At 40.3% G+C, this 22086-nt stretch overlaps 2 protein-coding genes and 1 pseudogene across 3 annotated transcripts; all 3 read left to right on the forward strand.

Annotated features, from left to right (window-relative positions):
- The first annotated feature begins 5063 nt into the window (after positions 1-5063).
- Positions 5064-6496, forward strand: LOC310991453 (nuclear factor 7, brain-like; annotated as a pseudogene). Its single transcript has one exon. The product of its transcript is annotated as a nuclear factor 7, brain-like (transcript).
- A 2003-nt stretch (positions 6497-8499) lies between these two features.
- On the forward strand, positions 8500-9918 carry LOC310991932 (nuclear factor 7, brain-like; the record flags this gene model as incomplete). Its single annotated transcript, XM_083979860.1, has 1 exon — positions 8500-9918. One exon carries the CDS (start codon positions 8500-8502, stop codon positions 9916-9918), a length of 1419 nt encoding a protein of 472 aa, XP_083835986.1.
- Positions 9919-15008: 5090 nt separating this feature from the next.
- Positions 15009-21329, forward strand: LOC310991454 (nuclear factor 7, brain-like; the record flags this gene model as incomplete). The annotated part of the gene is made up of 2 exons (XM_083979166.1): positions 15009-15284; positions 20079-21329. The coding sequence occupies 2 exons, from the start codon at positions 15009-15011 to the stop codon at positions 21252-21254; spliced, it is 1452 nt and encodes a 483-aa protein (XP_083835292.1). The 3' UTR covers positions 21255-21329.
- Between the last annotated feature and the right edge of the window lie 757 nt (positions 21330-22086).

Below are 22086 nucleotides of genomic sequence, written 5' to 3' on the forward strand. Positions count from 1 at the left end.
CGTTCAGGGACGTTAGTTCTTCTATCATGATAGTTTGAGGTTTATTAAACTCTAAACTCATCATCACACTTTACAGCCAACCTGCTTCTACACCTGCTCACCTGTCATTTTGTCTTAAATCACAGTTAATTATATCTATACCTTTTTTTCTATTTTTATTTGGTGTTTCCATGGAGACTCACACAAACTTGTTTCTACATCACTCAGTCACCATTTTGTGGTTCTTTCTCAGTTTTTAGAAAACTTCTTAGTTTGTGGGTTCTTAAAATCAATACTATAATGTGAGAAAATGTGAAATCAAAATGCTGAAACTGTTTCACATCATCAAGAGAAAAACTTTACAAATCAAAGCTGTTCATTATCCTGGTTATCAGCATCTTGATCTGTGTCAAACAACACTGTTTAGTAGTTTATATCCACTGTACTGATAATTTGTTTCACTTTTGTGACAGTTTTTTTTGCTTAAAGCAGATATCAGTGGAATGTTTTTGTTAATATAAGTCCTAAATAGTCCTATTTTCCGTCAGCAATCACTTACATGAAGTATTTCAGCCTAAACACGAGTCTCTCCCTCACTCTGCTCTGCTGTAACCCGAGGAGAAAATTTTCCTTGTGGGATACAAGTGTTATCCAATGAGGAGAGAGAACGGCATGAAGGGCTGTGTGTGCAGCCAAGGGATGCGCGTGAATGTGGTGACGTAGCACGAGGACCAATTGATGCCTGACAAGGGCGGGGGCTGCTAACTCATGGTGCGTTCAAAGAAACTCGTACTTTGTGTTTTTCCTTCCTGTGAAGTCATACCAGTTCGATCTGGTACGAGTTCACGGGTCGGAAGTTACGAGTGGCCGTTATAGGGAACTTTCACAGACAACAGGATGGTAAAAACACGAGCTACGGGTTACCTGGAACGCTACCAAGTCGTAGTTGTGACTTGAAGCTGTAACTTACGGTTTCAAAAGCCTGCCTTGAACGCAGCATTAGCCGAAACGGCCGTGAAGCTGATATCTGCTTTAATTTACCATGTTTACAATGAAATGTAAATTTCTGTTAACTAGCTGACATTTTCTAATTCAGTCATCATTTGTATTTCATCCATGTGAATCAACTTCCTTGGGTTTTTTCTTTATATTGTGTTTTCTTTGTGATGATCAAATATCCAGGGATAAACATGAGTTAATTTAGTTTTAATTTTTTGATCCGACTTTGATTATTCCATGAATTTATTTTGCCCTGTTGATTTACAGTCTGGAGACTGTTGGTGTAATATAGCCTGAATTTAATGTTAAAGCTTTTATCGTTATTTCCGTTATTTATAGTGTTTACAATGAAAAGATAATTCCCATGAAGTGTCAGACACATTCAGTAATTACTTTCTATTTTTATCATTATTGCCGTTTCATCAATGTGAATCTACATTGCGTTTTTTTCTTCATGTTGTTTTCTGTGCAGTGAACAAAAAGTCTGGTTAAAGCGCGAGTTATTTTGTCCTGAGTTGCTCCAATCAATAAACTCATAAAGCTGTGTTGCAGTCTTACTCATGTCTATACACAGACAGACATTGCATTTTCTATTTAAATTGTTGTTTTATTGATAACACCTTAACACATTTCCTTGAAGTTAGAGAAACACGTGTAGCACGTAAGAGAACAGAGCAATAATCCGAAGAATCAGATAAATAGAGGATTAATATTATTATACAGAAGAAACCCAAACTGACAAAAAGAGACAGAGGGGAAACTAGAAAGAGCCAGCTGCAGAGAAATGATTGAATAAGGTTGAAAACAGAGGAACTGGGGGGAGAAAGAGTGAAAGACAGCCTACGAAGAGAAGCCAGCTCAGTGTTGTCAGTGCTGTGCAGCTGTGACTTCCTTGTTTTAAATATATGAAGCACAATCACACACATGCTGGTTTAGTGTCAGTCAGGATGTTAAAATGTTCACACATGAACTGAACATGAGGTGTCATCAGTTGTGTTTGGGAACCAGCTGATAGACAAGGAAATAATGTGAGTTGGATAAACTAGTAAACTCCAGTTGATGAGCTGACAGCTCCACCTGCTGGTAACAAAACAACATACCAGTGTTTTCTACTGCTGATAATTTAACCTATGAGGAAAAAGTGAAGAAGAATGAAAGCAGATTTTACCATTGTCAATCAGAGCTGAGACGTCAGTACAAGGTGTCCGATCTCTACTGGAAAAGACATGTTTAGAGGACGGTCAGCAGAAAGTTGAGGACACATTAAACTTGTTGAGTCTTGCTGTTGTTGGAAAAAGATGAAAACAGAAATGTACCGTTTGTGAGAGGAAATCTTCAAAGGATTCTCCACTGGTGAACTTTGCACTGAAGGATCTGGATCATCAGAGACAGAACTGAGAAATAAGAAGATGGAGATGATTTGTAGTAAACATCAAGAGCCTGAATCAGCCACAGTGTGACATTCACTGACTCTAACAATTACCTTTCTTCAGTTGTTTGTTTCATCATTTTTTTTTTCATAAAGTTATATCTTTACTTGGTGTTTCCATTAAAAGTCACCCAAACTTGATTTACAGAATAAACCCAAAGCAATGAGCAAACTCTGCTCTGATCGACTCTGCTAAATCCACTGTACTGATGTTTTGGGTGTTTCAGGACTGTTACAGTTTGTTGATCATCAGTTTCAGTTTTTCTGTTGTATTCTGTTCTATTCTATATTCTAATTCATATTTTAAAAAGATATGTTTTACTTTCAGTCACAAGAGGCAGCTGATTTATTGATAACACCTTAGCATATTTTTCTTGAAGTCAGAGAAACATGTGTAGCACAATACATTCATATTGTAAAATGATATGTTTTACTTTCAGATTTAAAGTCACAAGAGGCAGCTGTTCATGTATTTTAAATGTTGAAAGAGTTGCTGCAAAACACTTGCCCGTTTCGGGACAATAAAGGAATTTACTTACTTACTTACTTCTGCACTGACAACACAGAGCCCCATAGAAAATCATGCAAACTAATCTTCCGCAAATCATCATCACTGTATTTGTGTCACAGTCATTAAAAAAAAAACTTTCATCACTTACTGTCAGGGTACGAAATTAAGAAAATATTTTGGGGGCAATTTTGGCCCCCACAGTCCAAAAAGTGGGGGCATTTTCAAAATATTTGGGGGCCATTTCATATATATATATACACACACACAAAAACATAAACTAAGCTATATAAACACCTATCATAGTCTATATAAACGTTATAAATAATGGGTTATATAAAGTTATGGTTGGTCAATATTAGATATTAGATATTACCAGTAATATGAGAATATCACTGGTAGGTAGGGCTGGGCGATGTGGGGGGGCTGTTGTGAACTCAACAGTCGTTCTGGGGTGAGCAGCCAGGGCCGTTGTATAGGGGAGAAAGGTGATGATAATTCTAGGGGCCCATGCAGCGCCCAGAAGGCCCACAAAAATCCCCAGTAGTCTAATCTTTGTATAACTGAATTATTCTGCATAAGACCCTGACTAATACTCATAGTAGGGGTGTGCATTGGCACTGCCCTCACGATTCAATTCGATTACGATTCAGCAGGTAACGATTCGATTCGATTCTCCGAAGCATTGCGATGCATTGCAATGCATCAAAATTCTACTGCACTCAACACAGCAAATTTTTCATCAGTCATGAGATATTGAACAAGAGATTTTATTGGCTTCTATGTGTGTATTATCACTCTCCTGTATCTTTGACATAAATGTCATGAAATAAAATTGAATGGTATGTATTGGATATGGCATTTAAATCACTTCTAGGGCTGCCCCCAAAAATTAGCCTTGGTCGATTGGTCGCAGGAAAAAACAAACAAACCTTTGGAGCCGTGTCTCAAAATCAATATGAAAGACTATGGGGCTTTTATTTTGAAGGGCCAGATACAGGAAGTCGTGACACTTTTTGTTGTTTTTTTACACGGCACGGCAGGTCTCTCTCTCTCGCTGCATCAGAGACCCCCTGACAGCCTGAGCTCAGTCACTCACCCTCCTCTACTGTGTTTATCGGTGATGAACAGGCATACTGCCTGTAGTGACGGTAAAACCAGACCGGCTCGTTGAATCTCGGACCCAACACGGCCGGACTCATGAGCGTTAATTAATTCTCAACCCGACCGCGGGTGAAAAAAAAAAAAAGGAAAAAGAAAGCCAGCGGCAACACTGCTACTGCTGGTGCTGCCGCTTAGCAGCTACAGGCTGCGCATGTCGTTGCTCCGGAAATGCCCCCGGAGGTAATTTGGGGGCAATTTTGGCCCCAGGATCATGATTTTTGGGGGCATTCTTGGTCAAATTTGGGGCCAAATGGCCCATGGCCCCCGCTTATTTCCGACGCTGCTTACTGTACTATATTTTCACGGCAGTTTTAATGTCACGCAAGGTTGGATTCAGAGGAGGACAAGAGGCAGAGTGTCACTACAGTATAACTTCTGATTGATAAATTGGGCTATAAAATAGTTGATTGATATTCTGGCACTTAGGCCCTACCTTCGTTTTTTCAACATTGCTTTATAAGCAGTGGTAAGAATTGAGTGAATATATAAACTTGGTCTTGGAAAAACCAAACACTTGCTGTGTCTCAATTCACACTTGACCCTACTATTTTGTGTCATAGTCTGTGTCCTGATTTCCTGTTTTATTTTGTTCAGTCTTCCTGTGTTCTCCCTGCTATGGTTGTCTCGTTTCGTCTTTCTTTGTTCTCCCACTTGGTATTACCCAGTGTGTGTCACCTGTGTTGATTTTTTTTACCTGCCTGAGTCTGCATGACATGGCTCATCCTCACATGAATTTTCATCCAGCGTCTGTATTTGTGCCACAAACATGACATGACAGTTTCTGTTTCACCAGTTCTCCACTCAGAACAGGGTAAATGAAACTGAAAGTACTTGAGCAAAACTGAAGAGAGCAGAGACGAGACATCACATTACAGGCTTGGATCTGCACTGAACAACACAGACTCGGTGGATTCTTGAGAGAAAGTCAGCGGGACTGCGCTTTGGTGAGTCTTATAATCGAAAGAAACCTGGAAATCAGAGGAAATGGCTGAGAAAATCGCTCTTATTGAAAGTTTCCTGAATTGCCATGTTTGTTCAGAGACTTTCAGAGATCCTGTGTCTCTGAGCTGCAACCACAGCTTCTGTTCAAGCTGCCTGCAACAATTCTGGGAACAAGCTAAAAACAAAAACTGTCCCATTTGTAAAAGGAAATCTTCAAAGGATTCTCAATTCATAAACTATTCTCTCAAAGAACTGGCTGACTCCTTTCTTGAGAGGCAGAAATCTGGTTCACCTGAGACAGAGGAGCAGGAGGAGAAACAGAAGGAGGAGGTGGTGTGTGATGAACATCCAGAAGTTCCTTATTGGTTCTGTGAGGACGAACAGAAAGCTGTGTGTCCTGTCTGTGAGTTTGCTCTCCACCAGAGTCACAAGGTGGTTCCTGTAGAACAAATAGTCAGTGGCCTGAAGGAGCAGCTGAAATCTGACTTAAAGTCTCTGCAGGATAAGTTGGACATATATGAGGAAGCAGAGGAAATATACAATGAAATGATTCAACACTCCAAGAAGCAGCTGTCGTCCACAGAGAGGCAGATCAGAGCAGAGTTCAACAAGCTCCACCAGCTCCTGAAAGAGGAAGAGGAGTCCAGACTGGCAGCTCTGAGGGAGGAAGAGGAGCAGAAGAGGAAGACTATGAGCAGAGAGATGAAGATGATTGAGGAGCAGATCTCCTCTCTGTCAGACAGTATCTGTACTGTTGAAGAAGAGCTGCAGAAACACAAGTGGCGTTCCTCAGCAGTTATAAAGCCACTCAGACCAGAGCCAGAGCCCAGTGCTCACTGTCAGATCCACAGCTGCTCTCAGGAGCCCTGATAGATGAGGCCAAACACCTGGGCAACCTGTCCTTCAGAGTCTGGGAGAAGATCAAGGAGAAGGTCCACTTCACTCCTGTCATCCTGGACCCGAACACTGCAAGTCCCTGCCTCCATCTGTCTGATGATCTGACCAGTGTGAGATATGGAGACAAAGAGCAGCAGCTTCCTGACAATCCAGAGAGAAACACTAATCATACCCACATACTGGGCTCTGAGGGCTTCAGCTCAGGGAAACACAGCTGGGAGGTGGAGGTGGGAGATCATCCTGACTGGAATGTGGGTTTGGTTAAAGAGTCAGTTGACAGGAAGGGAAAGATATTTGTTTCACCAAAATATGGAGTCTGGTGTTTATTGTATGGTGATGGAGAATATGCCAATGGTGTTGGTGAGACTGTGACAGTGAAGAAGAGTATCCAGAGGATCAGAGTCCAGCTGGACTATGATGGGGGGGAGGTGTCCTTCTACGACGCTGAAGACATGACTGGCATCTGCTCTTACAGAGACACTTTCACTGAGAAACTCTTCCCATATTTTGGCGTTGGAAAAGCTGGAGATGCCAAAACCACTGATATCGAAATGTGTCCCACTGAGATCAGTCTGTGACGTTCAGGGGCGTTAGTTCTTCTATCATGATGGTTTGAGGTTTATTAAACTCTAAACTCATCAGACTTTACAGACAACCTGCTTCTACACCTGCTCACCAACATATTCAATTAATATCTCAATAGACTGATCATCATCACTGTACTGCCTGTAAGAAATACTGTTCTTGATTTATTAGACTTTTTTCGTCCATCAAGTATTTTTTATAAGTCTGTTTTATCTTTATTTGTTGTTTCCATGGAGACTCACCCAGACCTGTTTCTGCATCATTGTCATAATTTTGTGTTTCTTTCTCAGCTTTTAGAAAACAGAATGAGTTTGTGGATTGTGTCACTTCTTTAAATCAAGATTAATATGTAAGAAAATGTGAAATCAAAATGCTGAAACTGTTTCACATCATCAAGGGGAAAACTTTACAAATCAAATCTGTTCTTTATCCTTGTTATCACCATCTTGATCTGTGTCAAACAACATTGTAGTTTATATCCACTAATACTAATGTTTTAGCTTGTTTCAGTTTTGTGATCATCATCATCAGTTTTTAGTCTTTTGTTTTATACTTTGGAAACATGTGCTAGAATGATAGTTTTATGCTTTATCTGAAGTTGCATCTCAAGATTTTTTTTAATTTACAATGTAAATTTCTGCTTTCAGGTTTCTGTGATTCTCTACAATCATTATTACTGGTATTTCTGTTTCAGCCATGTGAATCAACTTCCTTGAGTTTTTTCTTTATGTTGACGTTTTTATGATGATCAAATAAACTGGTTAAACCATGAGTTCATTTTTATTTTTTTGATCCTTTGATTAACACTAAGAATTTTTTATCTGTTGTTTTACTGTCTGGAAATAGATGGTGAAATGTAGTCTGAATTCAGTGTTATGACGAATATCTTGTGATTTTCCTTTCTTTACAATGAAAAGTACATTTCCATTAAGTGTCAGACACATTCAGTAATTATTCTCTATCATTATTTACGTTGCATCCATGTGAATCTCCTGCCTTGTGTTTTTTCTTTATATTTTGGGGGGGACAGCCTACAAAGAGAAGCCAGCTCAGTGTTGTCAGTGCAGCTGTGACTCCCTCGTTTTAAATTTATGAAGCACAATCACACACATGCTGGTTTAGTGTCAGTCAGGCTGTTAAAATGTTCACACATGAACTGAACATGAGGTGTCATCAGTTGTGTTTAGAAACCAGGTGATAGACAAGGAAATGATGTGAGTTGGATAAACTAGTAAACTCCAGTTGTTGAGCTGACAGCTCCACCTGCTGGTAACAAAACAACACACCAGTGTTTTCTACTGCTGAGAATTTCACCATCAGAAACAGTAAAGGGAAATGAAAGTTGATTTTAACTTTGTCAGTCAGAGCTGAGACATCAGTACAAGCAAGGTGTCAGATCTCTACTGGAAAAGTGACGTTTAGAGGACGTTTATTGACCCCTTGCCACGTTCGTCAGGTTCAGTGAGTGAGTGAACCTGACGACGCAACAGGCGAAGAGCATTGTTCGCATATTTTAACCTTTGTTAATAAATAAATTGTCAATCTGCTCTACAGTTTGTGCTGGGAGTTTTTTTTTATTTTGTAAAATTTTGTTGTTTAAAAGGTAGAGAATTCATTGTTGCTGTTTTTTAAAATATTAAACTACTGTAACTACTAACATAAACTTTTAAGTGATCTTTCTTACTTTAAACTGTTAATATTTGATAATGAAAACAAAGGTTCTTGTGAGGGAATTTTCATTCAACATCTAAAGGACTGGAAGAGTGCCACCTGATGGAGACACAAACAAATGACAGTTCCTGTTCAACCAGTTCTCCACCCAGAACAGAGTAAATGAAACTGAAGTGAAAACTGAGAGACAGAGCTGAGCAGAGACGAGACAGGTTTGGATCTGTACTGAACAACAGAGACTCGGTGGATTGTAGAGAGAAAGTCGAAGGGACTTAACTTTGGTAGGTCTTGATCTTGACTTGAAGAAATCTGGAAATCTGAGGAAATGGATGTGAAAACTGCTGTTGAAAATTACCTGACATGCGAGCTGTGTTCAAGGATTTTCAGAGATCCTGTGTCTCTGAGCTGCAACCACAGCTTCTGTTTAAGCTGCCTGGAACAATTGTGGGAACCAGCTAAAAACAAAAACTGTCCCACTTGTAATAAGAAATCTTCAAAGGATTGTCGAGCCGTAAACATTTCTCTTAAAGAACTCGCTGACTCGTTTCTTGAGAGGCAAAACACTGGTCCACCTGTGAAAAAAAGGAAGATGGAGGAGGTGGTGTGTGATGAACATCCAGAAGTTCCTTATTGGTTCTGTGAGGACGAGCAGAAAGCTGTGTGTCCTGTCTGTGAGTTTCCTCTCCACCATGGACATAAAGTTGTTCTTGTAAAACAAGCAGTCGGTGACCTGAAGGAGCAGCTGGAATCTGACTTAAAGTCTCTGCAGGACAAGAAGAACAAATACAAACAAGTGGAGAAAACATACAATAAAATGATTGAACACTCCAAGAAGCAGCTGTCGTCCACAGAGAGGCAGATCAGAGCAGAGTTCAACAAGCTCCACCAGCTCCTGAAAGAGGAAGAGGAGTCCAGACTGGCAGCTCTGAGGGAGGAAGAGGAGCAGAAGGGGAAGACTATGAGCAGAGAGATGAAGATGATTGAGGAGCAGATCTCCTCTCTGTCAGACAGTATCTGTGCTGTTGAAGAAGAGCTGCAGAAACACAAGTTGGCGTTCCTCAGCAGTTATAAAGCCACTCAGACCAGAGCCAGAGCCCAGTGCTCACTGTCAGATCCACAGCTGCTCTCAGGAGCTCTGATAGATGAGGCCAAACACCTGGGCAACCTGTCCTTCAGAGTCTGGGAGAAGATCAAGGAGAAGGTCCACTTCACTCCTGTCATCCTGGACCCAAACACTGCATGTCCCCGTCTCCATCTGTCTGATGATCTGACCAGTGTGAGACGTGGAGACACATCAAGGCAGCAGCTTCCTGACAATCCAGAGCGATTCACTAATTATGCCACTGCCCTGGGCTCTGAGGGCTTCAGCTCAGGGAAACACAGCTGGGAGGTGGAGGTGGGAGATCATCCTGTCTGGTTTGTGGGTTTGGCTAAAGAGCCAATTGACAGGAAGGGAAAGATGGGTATTTCACCAGAAAATGGAGTTTGGTGTTTCATACATTGTGGTGGAAAATACCTCAATGGTGGTAAGTCTGTGGCAGTGAAGAAGAGTTTCCAGAGGATCAGAGTCCAGCTGGACTATGACGGGGGGGAGGTGTCCTTCTACGACGCTGAAGACATGACTCACATCTACACTTACAGAGACACTTTCACTGAGAAACTCTTCCCTTATTTCAGTGTAGGAAAGTCTAGAGATGCCAAAACTACTGATATCAAAATCTGTCCCACTGAGATCAGGCTGTGATGTTCAGGGACGTTACTTTTTCTATCATGATGGTTTGAGACTCTAAACTCATCATCACACTTTACAGCCAACTGTTTCTGCTCACCTGTCATTTTGTCTAAAAAGGGGACCTGGAAACATCACTTTTTTAAAGGCTTTAAAAAAAAATTTGGCTTGCCTTCCAGCCCCCAAATGTGAGAATTGACTAAAAAATCTGTAATTTGTTGTCTCCCTGGGTTGAAATCCATGTTGTTTTACGAGCTGTCCCCTCAGTTGTCATCCAATGATGTCATTCGTTTTTGAATTTGCCCTACCTGTGAGTAACGGTACTGATAGAGGTAGGGCGGGGTGAGCAGTAGCTCATTTGCATAAAGGGACAGGCTCTGAAAGCAGCCGTTCTGAACAGGGCTGTTTTGAGCAGATGAAAAAGTGCTGTGATGTGATGAAGCACATTTAATGTCTATTAGACTGATCATCATCACTGTACTGCCTGTAAGAAATACTGTTCTTGAAAATCTGTTTCTACATAATTTAGGCTAGTCATAGTTTTGTGTTTCTTTCTCAGCTTTAAGGAGTCAGATTGAGTTTGGTTCTGTCAGAGAAAATGTGAAACTGAAACAGTTCATCACATCACATCATCAGGAGAAAAACTCAAAAACAAATCAAATCTGTTTATTATCCTGGTTATCAGGCATCTTGTGTGTCGAACAACACTGTATAGTCGTTTATATCCACTGTACTGCAGCTTTGTGTGTTTCAGTTTTGTGACAGGTTGGTGATCAGTTGTGGATTTTATTTTTTTAATTTAACGTTTACATTGAACTGTAGATTTCTGTTAGCTATCATACTTTTTTTTGTGATTCTCCATCTTCATTTTTATTTCTGTTTGAATCTCCTGCCTTGTTTTTTTTCTTTGTGTTGTGTTTTATTACCAATGGAGCATAAGCATTTCTTCATCTTGACTCATTAATGATTCAAACTTGTTTTTTTGTTTTCAAAACAACAAATTTCTTGATGAGACTTTTACTCTCTGTTTTCCCGAACACTATCAATATACAGTAAGTCGTGGTGCTACTCATCATTGTCGTTGGTATTTTTCACAATTTGTTGTTTTCCTCTTTCCTCTCTCTTCAGTGTGAATTTTAGAGGATTATTGATTGATATTTGATGAAGAAAGAGAAATAGAGTACATTATAGGATGTTTCCTTTATTTTATATGTAAATAATTTAAATTTACCTTAAAGTCATAAACGGAAGTTATGAAATGTTACTATCAAAGATTAAGATTTGTGCCCTTTCTCAACATTAAAATCTTATAACTAGTAATTTGTGTCATTTGTTAATGTTATGACAATCAATCCATCTAATGCATGCTAGGATATAGAGTAAAATCCTCCTGTGAGCCTGAACAAAGACAGCGACTGCCATATGACTGAGTGAATAGATGAAGAACTTAATAGATGAAGAACTTAATCAGTGAGAACATGTGGGGCAAAGAAAAAAACATCTGGACAAGATGAAGAAGAAGAAAGTTGAATTTTTAGTTGCTGAATTTAGAGTCAATAACTACAACTTTTATATATAAGGGCGTATTCACACCAGGAAAGTCCGATAGTTCACTTGCTTTGGTGCGGACTACATTTTTTTTTACTTGGTGCGGTTTGTATTCACATTGCATTTTTTCACAAGCTGATCAACTTTGTAAACAACAGCACGTGTGTCCCACAGTCGCTCAATCATTGGATAAAAATTATCAGCAGGGTCTTCCATGTCCATGTTGACCCACGGCTCATTGTTGATAATTTCCACAATTTTTGACAACAACGGAAGCCTGTTGAATCCAAAAAGGCGCTTGGATTTTGCATTTGGTTCGGGAAAGGTTTGGTTTGCATTCACACTGTATCTACGCGAATCGCACCAGGGTTCGTTTGGTGCGGACCAAACAAGTGAACCGAGTCCCACCTGCAAAGGTGGTCTCGGTCCACTTGTTTGATCCGCACCAGAGTCCGCTGGTTTGTATTCACACCTCCCCAAAAAGTCCGCACCAGTGGAAAAGTCCGTTTCAAGCGGACCAAACGAGCCTGGTGTGAATACGCCCTAATAATAAATAAATTCACACTGACATGTTGGCAGAGCATGTTCTCAGGTGCAGTTGGTGAAACATAAAATGCTATAATGCTATATAATGCTGAGACTGGTTCAGTGTCACCGCAGATGCTCCCTAGACCAGATTTGACTGTAAAATTTTCACAAGGCTCCAAACTGATTTTTCTGCTTGCACTGTTGCACCACCATTTGTTTACACCCTTTTTTAAATAGACAGAAGTCTATTTCCTCATCATACAAAACCTGAAACTTCCTTCTCTTTAATAATGTTGAACAACATGTAAAATTATTTTATTTAGATTTTGTTAATAAAGTAGGCTACAATAACATTCATGATTTTTGTAAAAGCAGATTAACGTTTAAAAAAAAAACGTTCTGAATCACGAGAAGGGCAGTAGCCTACCTACGGCAAACACAGTAACCGTAGTGACCACAGTAACCCAGGCACGCACCTGTGTGTTCACTGCTGGAGAGAGGCAGGAGAATAGGATGTTTGCTATAGATTCACGGATATTTGTCAGTTTGACTCGATACTCTGTTTGACTCGCTGCTCCTCTGTCCTGGAGATGACGGTCTCATAATACAAAAACCACAGGGCAGGATGATTTTACAGGATGATGATATTAAAGGATACAGAGCACAGCTCTTTCATCCATGTGAATCAACTCCCTTGAGTTTTTCTTTATGTTGTAATTTTCTTTATTTGTGTGTGATGATCAAATATCCTTCATTTAGTTTTAGTTTTTGATCCTTGGATTTACTTCTTTCATTATTCAATGAATTTTGGGTCTTTGGACTGTGTTGTTTCTCCCTTTATCTGCCAGGTGATTAACCACCCTCAAGTCTGAATTGTTTTATGGCATTTGGAAGGACACGTATTGACCAATGACCCTTTACTGAAACTAACTTTTGATCTGCCATATTGTGTTGTGTTATTATTGTGACCAAATATTTGCAACGGGATGAACATGGGGGTTTATAAATTGGCATACGGTTTTGAAGCCCATACAGCATGTGCCCTTTGTATTACTCTATTTTTAGTTTAATAGCAAGTGCTTTATTTCATGAATTGGGACGACTGTGGTTTTGGATGAAGAGCAGTTCATCCACTAATAATAAGGTCAGTGGAGACAGTGAAGGCCTGTGAGGTGAGCTGAACTCACTGTCATGTTCCTGAAACCAGTTTGAGATATTTGCTTTGTGGTATGGAGCATTATTGGATTCATGTTGTTGACCTAATCATCTGCAGCCTTAAGTCCAACCTCAACTGTGTTGTCTCAGTTGACAAGGGGGACCTGACCTGGGGAGTGCCATTTTAGTCTTAAGTGCTGAAAATTTGTGGAATTCAGTCCTACTCTCAAACTTCAGAATAAAAACTATTTATCAACTTTCTCATGACTAAGAATCACTCCTATTCCCCCAGATACTGTATTTAAGGGACCTTGAGAGGTTTCCTAAGTGGTCAGGAGTTGCCAGTAGGGGATAGCATTGAGGTGAGATGTGTGCGCAAATCTTCCGGGAGTAGAAGGACGTTCAGGCTTTGTTTGATGACGAGCAGTTGATCAAACAATATCGTTGGGACAGAGCGGGTATCCTCTTTGTCACGGATTTAAAAAGGGACGTCATCTCTTCAATAACCTCACGCAGCAGAGCTTTCATGGCAGAATTAAAGGTCATCAAAATGCTTTGATTTCTCGCCCTTGGAAAAATTCAACAATGTATCACTCAATTAATGAATTGGAAGATTTGGAAACATTTACTTTTCATTCATTACCAATACATTTTGTATTATTTTGTAGATTATTGACAAAATATTGTTGAATATACATTCCCATTGGCCATTTAACTATTCACTGAGATACAGTATTTCTAAGATTTCTAGATAAGGGATTCCCTTCAGCGATTGGTCATTCTTGGAAGTGACGTCATCTAAAAATTCTATTTACAGCACATAGTACTGTCGTAACTCAGTCCTACACTTTGCTAAAAGTGCAAGTAAGATGCTTGATAACTAACTTCTAAGTGCAGCTTTCAGCGAAGAATTTTTTACTCAACTTTTAGGAGTAATTCTAGCTTGATAAATACAGCTCCTGGTCCTCTGCTGTTCTAGTTCGACTATCTTGAGGTTGGACTTCTTGTTAATTGGCTCTCTGACTTACTGTAGCCTGTCTGTCAGCTATAGTATGACCTTTGACCTCTCTCATCAACAAGGTATTTCCACCACAGATTATTGTGTGTGAAGATCAATAATTTTAGAGACAATCACACCAACAATGACTCCAATGATCATGTCATAGAAGAAGACATGGTCTACATGTTGTCAGAGTCTGATACAAACCCATAACACTCTTTAACACATATACGACACAAATGTTTAGTATTGGTAGATTTTGTGAATGATGTCATATTTTTTATTATCTGTCCTAACCATACTATTGTGTAAAATCAAATGCACAAACCATAAGAAAGTTAATCAGAAATCTTATTTCAATTCACCACTGAGTCCAAAGATTGGGTACGATAATAATAAAAGCTGTGACACAAAGTCCAAAGACAAGTGAGAGCTGGAATCAACAAGAAGGAAGAGAGATTTACAACACATGTGACCAAATCATGACCTGTTGATGATAATGACTGTGTTTACCTTGATTGACTTCTGGATCAAATATCAAGTAAATAAACAATAAATAAAACTTGAGATCAGCCATGTTGTGTATTTTCAGCGTCCAATAATTGTGTTATTGTCTTTTTAAGTTCTTAGCACAGCAGTGTGAGAAAAGCAGCGACTGAAGGACAAAGATCGCATGACTGATATCGGTGTTACTATTAATGATTACATGATGATCACATTGAAAGCAGACTATCATTATTGAACTGAGAGAGGACTTTACAGGCTGGGAGATCTCTAACTTGACTATAATTATCATGAGGACTGCAGGGGACAAACTGAGTGGAAATTAAACTTGGTGAGTGTTTTAGTTACGAACAATTTAAAATCTGAGAAAATGGCTGAGAAAATCGCTCTTGTTGAAAGTTTCCTGAGTTGCGCCGTGTGTTCAGAGACTTTCAGCGATCCTGTGTCTCTGAGCTGCAACCACAGATTCTGTTCAAGCTGCCTGCAACAATTCTGGGAACAAGCTAAGAACAAAAACTGCCCCACTTGTAAAAAGAAATCTTCAATAGAATTTCCATTTGTGGACTTTGGACTGAAGGATCTGGCTGATTCCTTTGCTGGGAGACAGAAATTTGGAGCATCAGAGTCTGAACTGGGACAGAAGGAGGTGGAAGTGATTTGTCGGAAACATCAAGAGGAGCCTAGATTGTTCTGTAAGGATGAAGATAGAGCATTTTGTCCTGTCTGTGAGTTTTCTCTCCACCAGAGTCACAAAGTGGTTCCTGTAAAACAAGTAGTCAGTGACCTGAAGGAGCAGCTGAAATCTGACTTAAAGTCTCTGAAGGACAAGAAGAACAAATGCAAACAAGTGGAGAAAACATACGATGAAATGATTCAACACTCCAAGAAGCAGCTGTCGTCCACAGAGAGGCAGATCAGAGCAGAGTTCAACAAGCTCCACCAGCTCCTGAAAGAGGAAGAGGAGTCCAGACTGGCAGCTCTGAGGGAGGAAGAGGAGCAGAAGAGGAAGACTATGAGCAGAGAGATGAAGATGACTGAGGAGCAGATCTCCTCTCTGTCAGACAGTATCTGTGCTGTTGAAGAAGAGCTGCAGAAACACAAGGTGGCGTTCCTCAGCAGTTATAAAGCCACTCAGACCAGAGCCAGAGCCCAGTGCTCACTGTCAGATCCACAGCTGCTCTCAGGAGCTCTGATAGATGAGGCCAAACACCTGGGCAACCTGTCCTTCAGAGTCTGGGAGACGATCAAGGAGAAGGTCCACTTCACTCCTGTCACCCTGGACCCAAACACTGCAAGTCCCTGGCTCCATCTGTCTGATGATCTGACCAGTGTGAGACAAGAAGACACAGAGCAGCAGCTTCCAGACAATCCAGAGAGATTCACCAAGTATATCACTGTTCTGGGCTCTGAGGGCTTCAGCTCAGGGAAACACAGCTGGGAGGTGGAGGTGGGAGATCATCCTCGCTGGATTGTGGGTTTGGCAAAAGAGTCAGTTGACAGGAAGGGAGGACGGGATGCTTCACCAAAATATGGAATTTGGTGTTTAAGGCACCATGATAGAAAATACACCAGTGGTGCTGGTAAGACTCTGGCAGTGAAGAAGAGTCTCCAGAGGATCAGAGTCCAGCTGGACTATGACAGGGGGAAGGTGTCCTTCCATGAACCTGAAGACATGACTCGCATCCACACTTTCAAAGACACTTTCACTGAGAAAATCTTTCCATATTTCAGTGTTGGAGAAGCTGGTGATGCTAAAACCTCTGATATCAAAATGTGTCACAGTGAGATCAGTCTGTGATGTTCAGGGACGTTAGTTTTTCTATCATGATGGTTTGAGGTTTATTAAAGGAATAGTTGAAATTCTTGTATGGCGCTCCGACGTGCATGAACATCAGAGCAGGACTGTTCAGGCTGTAAAAATGTCCTAAATGACGTCGTTTCGAGTAAACTCTGGACTATATCCCTTCAGGACACTTGGATTACAGTGGACGAGCAGTATGGAGGAATATTACAAGGTTTTTGTGCAGTTTTATGGACCTTTTTTTTGGGGGGGGGGGGGGTGCTATTGACTCTCATATAAGGATTTCATTGGACTACGAACGCTCCCGGGTCTCCAGATGCACTTTGAGGAATAAAAAACTACTCCCAAGTATTCATCAGTGTAACAGAGGGTCCGGGTGCACTCACTCACCCATAATGGAAGTGCAAACCCAGCTGCCAAGCGGTCATTGATCTCTTGGCACAACGGTTTGCATCGTCGCCCGGCTGCAGTGGTGCCGTGACCCGGATGCCCTGGGTGGAGTGAGTTCAGCAGGGGTGAGTGTAACATCAGCTAGGCCTACATCAGCATGAGGGTGAGTCAATAATGACTGAATTATATTTTTTTTGGTGAACTATTCCTTTAAACTCTAAGCTCATCATCACACTTTACAGCCAACCTGCTTCTACAGTACACCTGCTCATATTTTGTCTTTAAATCACAGTTAATTTGTATCTCATTAGATTGATCATCATCACTGAACTGCCGTAAAAAATACTGTTCTTTTTTTTTCATGATTTTAAATTTTATTTTTAAATCTTTATTTGGTGTTTCAATGGATACTCAACCAAACTTGTTTCTTCTACATCAATAATTTTTTTTTTTTTTCTCAGCTTTTAGAAAACAGACTGAATTTGGAGGTTGATTAAATTTTTTAAATCAAGATTAATATGTGAGAAAATGCAAAAACAAAATGTTGAAACTGTTTCACATCATCGAGACAAAAATTTTAGAAATCAAATCTCTTCATTATCCTGGTTATCAGCATCTTGATCTGTGTCAAACAACATTGTATAGTAGTTCATATCCACTGTACTGATGATTTGTTTGTTTCAGTTGTTGTGACTGTTCATCATCAGTTTTGGGTCTTCTCTTTAATAGTTTAGAAACATGTGCTGGAATAATAGTTTGATGTTTTATCCCAACTTCAGATTTTTTAGTTTAATTTATCATGTTTACAATTAAATCTGTTAACTTGCAGACATTTTCTCTCTAATTCTCATTATTATTATTTCTGTTTCATCCATGTGACTCAACTCTCTTGAGTTTGTTTTTCCCTTTATGTTGTGTTTTCTTTGTGATGGTCAAATATCCTGGTTAAAACATGAGTTCAGTTGTACAAGTCCTCTGTCCCTCAAAACTCGAATCCAACAACTCCCAAACGCTCTCGTGGAGAAGTTGTGACTTGTACATTCACCATGTTATGAAATAATCATATAACATTACGAGAGAGAATTGTTTTCGAGGCAAATGTGTAGCCGGAACTACAATCCAGACACGGCTGCTGGGCGGATCGATTTCAAAAGCCAGATACTTCCGAGTATTTGCTTTATGTGTTGTAATGCTACATAATTATACATGATTATTTCATAGCATGGTGAATGTACAGGTCACAACTTCTCCACGAGAGCGTTTTGGAGTTTTTGGATTGTGTATTTGATGAGTTTTGAGGGAGAGGGGACCTGTGCCATTCACCTCTGTTGTGATTGCTGAGCATCTGGCATCTGTGCCCTGCGGATGTCAAAACAACATGCACCAATAATTAATGAACCTACTCCTATGGTTGTATGGCCTAGTTCTAATGTAGTTCATGAAAAGGTACTCCCTCATGAAGCACAATCACACACATGCTGGTTTAGTGTCAGTCAGGCTGTTAAAATGTTCACACATGAACTGAACATGAGGTGTCATCAGTTGTGTTTGGGAACCAACTGATCGACAAGGAAATAATGTGAGTTGGATAAACTAGTAAACTCCAATTGTTAAGCCGACAGCTCCACCTGCTGGTAACAAAACAACACACCAGTGTTTTCTACTGCTCATAATTTAACTACGAGAAACGGTAAAGGGGAATGAAAGTAGATTTTAACTTTGTCGGTCAGAGCTGAGACGTCAGTACAAGGTGACAGATCTCTACTGGAAAAGACATGTTTAGAGGGCGGTCAGCAGAAAGTTGAGGACACATTAAAACTTGTTGAGTCTTGCTGTTGTTGGAAAAAGATAAAAACAGAAACTGTACCGTTTGTGAGAGGAAATCTTCAAAGGATTCTCCACTGGTGAACTTTGCACTGAAGGATCTGGATCATCAGAGACAGAACAGGGAAATAAGAAGAATGAGATGATTTGTAGTAAACATCAAGAGCCTGAATCAGCCACAGTGTGACATTCACTGTCTAACAATTACTTTTCTGCAGTTGTGATTTTCATCACTTACAGACAGTACTACATTTCCACGGCAGTTTTAATGCCACGCAAGGTTGGATTCAGAGGAGGACAAGAGGCAGAGTGTCACTATATTGGTCTATAAAATAGTTGATTAATATTCTGGCACTTAGACCCTTCCTTCAATTTTTCTGCATTTCTGTGTCAATTATAAGCAGTGGTAAAATTGAGTTGAATATAAAAACTTGGTCTTAAAAAAAAAAAAACACTGTCAACAGAGTGTATTACGTAAACAATATAACATAGAATTGATGTTTTTTTTATATGGATATCAGTTTAAAGGACAAAACCTAGACTTTTCTAAATGTGACTATATGAGAAACCCTTTAAATTTGTTAAAACCTGTGGCCTCAACAGGAGAGAATGAGGAGAGTGCTGATTATCAAAATGTGTTGAACACACTGATATCTACTTTAAATTGATATAACAAAAGATCATATTTTCCTTTTTGGGAAAAAAAAACATTAAGGCTCAAAAGTTTGTGGTTTAAAAGGTAGAGAATCTATATATATTTTTTAATATTATATCAGTAACACGAAATGGAAATATTCAAGGAAAGTCAAGGACATAAAACTTTCAGGAAGTGGTCCTTGTTACTACTTTCAACTGTTATTTGACAATGAAAACAAAGGTTCCTTGTGAGTTTTGAGTGAATTTTCATTCAACATCTGTAAAGACTGCAAGAGTGCCACCCGCTGGAGAAACAAACAACAGTTTCTGTTCAACCATTTCTCCACCCAGAACAGAGTACATAAATGAAACTGAAGTGAAAACAGTTGGTCAGAGCTGAGACGTTGCATCACAGGTTTGGATCGGCACTGGACAACAGAGACTCGGTGGATTGTAGAGGGAAAGTCAAAGGGACTGAACTTTGGTGAGTCTTGATCTTGATTTAAAGAAATCTGGAAATCTGTGGAAATGGAGAAAACTGTCGTTGAAAATTATCTGACATGCGAGTTGTGTTCAGGGATTTTCAGAGATCCTGTCTCTCTGAGCTGCAACCACAGCTTCTGTTTAAGCTGCCTGGAACAATTGTGGGAACCAGCTAAAAACAAAAACTGTCCCACTTGTAATAAGAAATCTTCAAAGGATTGTCGAGCCGTAAACATTTCTCTTAAAGAACTCGCTGACTCGTTTCTTGAGAAGCAAAACACTGGTCCACCTGTGAAAAAAGGGAAGAAGGAGGAGGTGGTGTGTGATAAACATCCAGACGTCCCTTATTGGTTCTGTGAGGATGAGCAGAAAGCTGTGTGTCCTGTCTGTGAGTTTTCTCTCCACCAGACTCACAAGGTGGTTCCTGTAGAAGAAAGAGTCAGTGACCTGAAGGAGCAGCTGAAATCTGACTTAAAGTCTCTGAAGGACAAGTTGGATATATACAAGGAAGTGGAGGAAACATACATTGAAATTATTCAATACTCCAAGAAGCAGCTGTCGTCCACAGAGAGGCGGATCAGAGCAGAGTTCAACAAGCTCCACCAGCTCCTGAAAGAGGAAGAGGAGTCCAGACTGGCAGCTCTGAGGGAGGAAGAGGGGCAGAAGAGGAAGACTATGAGCAGAGAGATGAAGATGATTGAGGAGCAGATCTCCTCTCTGTCAGACAGTATCTGTGCTGTTGAAGAAGAGCTGCAGAAACACAAGGTGGTGTTCCTCAGCAGTTATAAAGCCACTCAGACCAGAGCCAGAGCCCAGTGCTCACTGTCAGATCCACAGCTGCTCTCAGGAGCTCTGATAGATGAGGCCAAACACCTGGGCAACCTGTCCTTCAGAGTCTGGGAGAAGATCAAGGAGAAGGTCCACTTCACTCCTGTCATCCTGGACCCAAACACTGCAGCTTACTGCCTTCATCTGTCTGATGATCTGACCAGTGTGAGACATGGAGACACAGAGCAGCAGCTTCCTGACAATCCAGATAGATTCACTAATTATGCCAATGTCCTGGGCTCTGAGGGCTTCAGCTCAGGGAAACACAGCTGGGAGGTGAAGGTGGGAGATCATCCTAACTGGAATGTGGGTTTGGCAAAAGAGTCAGTCGACAGGGAGGGAAAGATATTTATTTCACCAAAATATGGAGTCTGGGGTTTATTGTATGGTAATGAAAAACACACTAATGGTGATGGAAAATACACCAATGGTGATGGTGAGACTGTGACAGTGAAGAAGAGTCTCCAGAGGATCAGAGTCCAGCTGGACTATGACGGGGGGGAGGTGTCCTTCTACGACCCTGAAGACATGACTCACATCTACACTCACAGAGACACTTTCACTGAGAAACTCTTCCCTTATTTTGGTGTTGGAAAGTCTGGTGATGCTAAAACCTCTGATATCAAAATGTGTCCCACTGAGATCAGTCTGTGATGTTCAGGGACGTTAGTTTTTCTATCATGATGGTTTGAGGTTTATTAAACTCTAAACTCATCATCACACTTCACAGCCAACCTGCTTCTACACCTGCTCACCTGTCATTTTGTCTTTAAATCACAGTTAATTAATAACTCCTCTTGACACTGAGCACTTGAAGCTGTGCTGCAATCTTACATGTCTGTAAACACATACATACACTGAATTTTCAATTGTCATTTTGTTGAAAACTAATTTTCTTGAATTTAGAGAGCGTAAGAGAAATATTGAAGAATGTGGAAACTAGCTAGATGATAATATAATAATATCAATGTCAAATATATGGACTAGATTACTTCAGAAAAAGATAAAAGCCGTTTAAAACACAGTTCACACTCAATTAGCACATGAGTAGCTTTACATTGAAAGGCTGATTGAAACATGCGGGCTAAACAAACAAACAAACAAACAAGAACGACTCCAAAGAAAATAGGAGTTTTCTGTAGGCTAACGATAACAAACAAACACTCACCGGCTATTTTCTCAAAAGGTGGTAGGAGTGTTAGCTCGCTCCTCCGTGCGTGGAGAACAAAACCTCTAGTAGTCGGTTAAATCACAACAGAGTTTTTAAACCGACAGAAAATGTGCCCAGTAACTTGTAAAGTCGGTGCTGTAGCAGTAACATACCGGTAATTCACTTCACCCCGCCCCGGTAGTAGCCATGGTAGTAGCTAACAACGTTCAAATTTTAGATTTGCGTGACGTCAGAGCGGTTAGCCGTTGACGTACGTATGCGCCACTTTTTACGTCAAAGTCAGGTCTCGGCCGGCCAGAGCGACTGATGATATAA

The sequence above is a fragment of the Trachurus trachurus genome, assembly GCF_905171665.1.
Source record: "Trachurus trachurus genome assembly, chromosome: 9".
NCBI lineage: Eukaryota > Metazoa > Chordata > Actinopteri > Carangiformes > Carangidae > Trachurus > Trachurus trachurus.